At 35.7% G+C, this 1520-nt stretch overlaps 1 protein-coding gene across 1 annotated transcript in view; it reads right to left on the bottom strand.

The window, feature by feature from the left end:
- The window catches only part of LOC135616377 (uncharacterized), a 24480-nt gene extending 23406 nt beyond the window's left edge, over positions 1–1074 (bottom strand). Inside the window, exon 1 of the mRNA XM_065115564.1 lies at positions 982–1074. Within this exon, the coding sequence (XP_064971636.1) occupies positions 982–1074 (93 nt within the window). The remainder of the gene's footprint in view (positions 1–981) is intronic.
- Positions 1075–1520: the final 446 nt, after the last annotated feature.

Here is a 1520-nt window from a genome sequence, read left to right as displayed (position 1 = left end):
TCCAATGGATTGGATTCCCCTGTATCATCTGGGGACTGTGGCGTAGTGGCCTAGTATGTCCGTAGTCGATAAGTCGAGTGAATTATTATGGAGATAATAATTCACTAAGCCAGAAGGAGTTCTGATAGGTATGACTCACGATCAGCTCGATATTGGGCCTAGAGGGTCACATATATGGTAGGCATTGCGATGAGTAGAGGTTTGGATATGAGATATCCATTGGAGCCCATATCTTATTGGATATCCAATAAGCCTCTGAATTATTATATCATATGGATGGGATCCAATAAGCGATTATTGGATAAAGATCCACTAATCTAAGAGGCTTGGGTAGTTGGATGAAGATCCAATACCTAATAGGGCAGGATCCATTAGGGTTAAGTTAACAGAGGACATCTATAAATAGGAGGGAACCAATGGTTCACAGGCTAGAGCCTTTTTTTGTTGCCATCTCCTATTCTCCTCCCCTTCTCCTCCTAGGCCTGGAGACTTGAGGAGTATCGTCATAGCCCTGTTGTGTCGATCACCGCTAGAAAGGAGGACGCTTGACCTCTTTCACCCTCTCTTAGAGATCTACATGGATTCAGGGATATACGATCTCCCTCGGTAACATAATCTTTAATATACATAAGTTTTAAGTTTTACAATTTTTACGTACCAATCTTCTCACCATGACGAACACATCGATGAGAAATTTGGGGATTTTATTTTTATGTTCTTCTATTGTGCATATGATGTCGCCCCCTAGATTTTTCATCAATTGTCTCACGCTTACTGACTTAATATTATCATAAGAGGGGATTTAGATTTGGTTTCCTAATAAAATATGTCGCATATATACATATTTAATTTATATTTACATCGCATGCAAATATATATACTTATATAGTAGGTTATAGCAATCACATGCACAAATACACCAGATGATCATGGACCACAACCTAATATGATTGGCCTAAGCCAGTGGACCTAATCACTTACATCAGGATCTATGTGTGCATCAGCGTATCTCCAAGTGTGGTGATCATCCATCTTGTCATCGTCGGATCTGCTAGCACCTTGACGCATCTCCATGTGTCGTAATCGCCTAAATCGACCTCGAGGTTCTCGTTGCCACCTCCAAGCTTCCTCCATGCCTCTTGTATAATTATAATATAATTACACGCACGTAGGCCCAACAATGAATGAAAAATGGAGGCTCGCAAGGCCCAATAATAATAATCACAAACACACATCACACGGTCCATGATCATCTTCCCACATCGTACATTATATATATATATATATATATATATATATATATATATATATATATATATATATATATATATATATATATATATATATATATATATATATATATATATATATATATATATATATATATCATTATGTAGGATTACTAGATAAATAGTAGTAGTTAATTAAATCTTTTAATTAACTAATATTTTATGAAGTTAGGGATAGAAAATTTTTTAAATTCTGAGGGGTATTTTGATAATTTAGATTATCCTTTAAAT

The sequence above is a fragment of the Musa acuminata genome, chromosome BXJ2-7, assembly GCF_036884655.1.
Source record: "Musa acuminata AAA Group cultivar baxijiao chromosome BXJ2-7, Cavendish_Baxijiao_AAA, whole genome shotgun sequence".
NCBI lineage: Eukaryota > Viridiplantae > Streptophyta > Magnoliopsida > Zingiberales > Musaceae > Musa > Musa acuminata.
The sequence above is the reverse complement of the archived record's forward strand: the minus strand, read 5'-3'. Positions and strand labels throughout refer to the sequence as shown.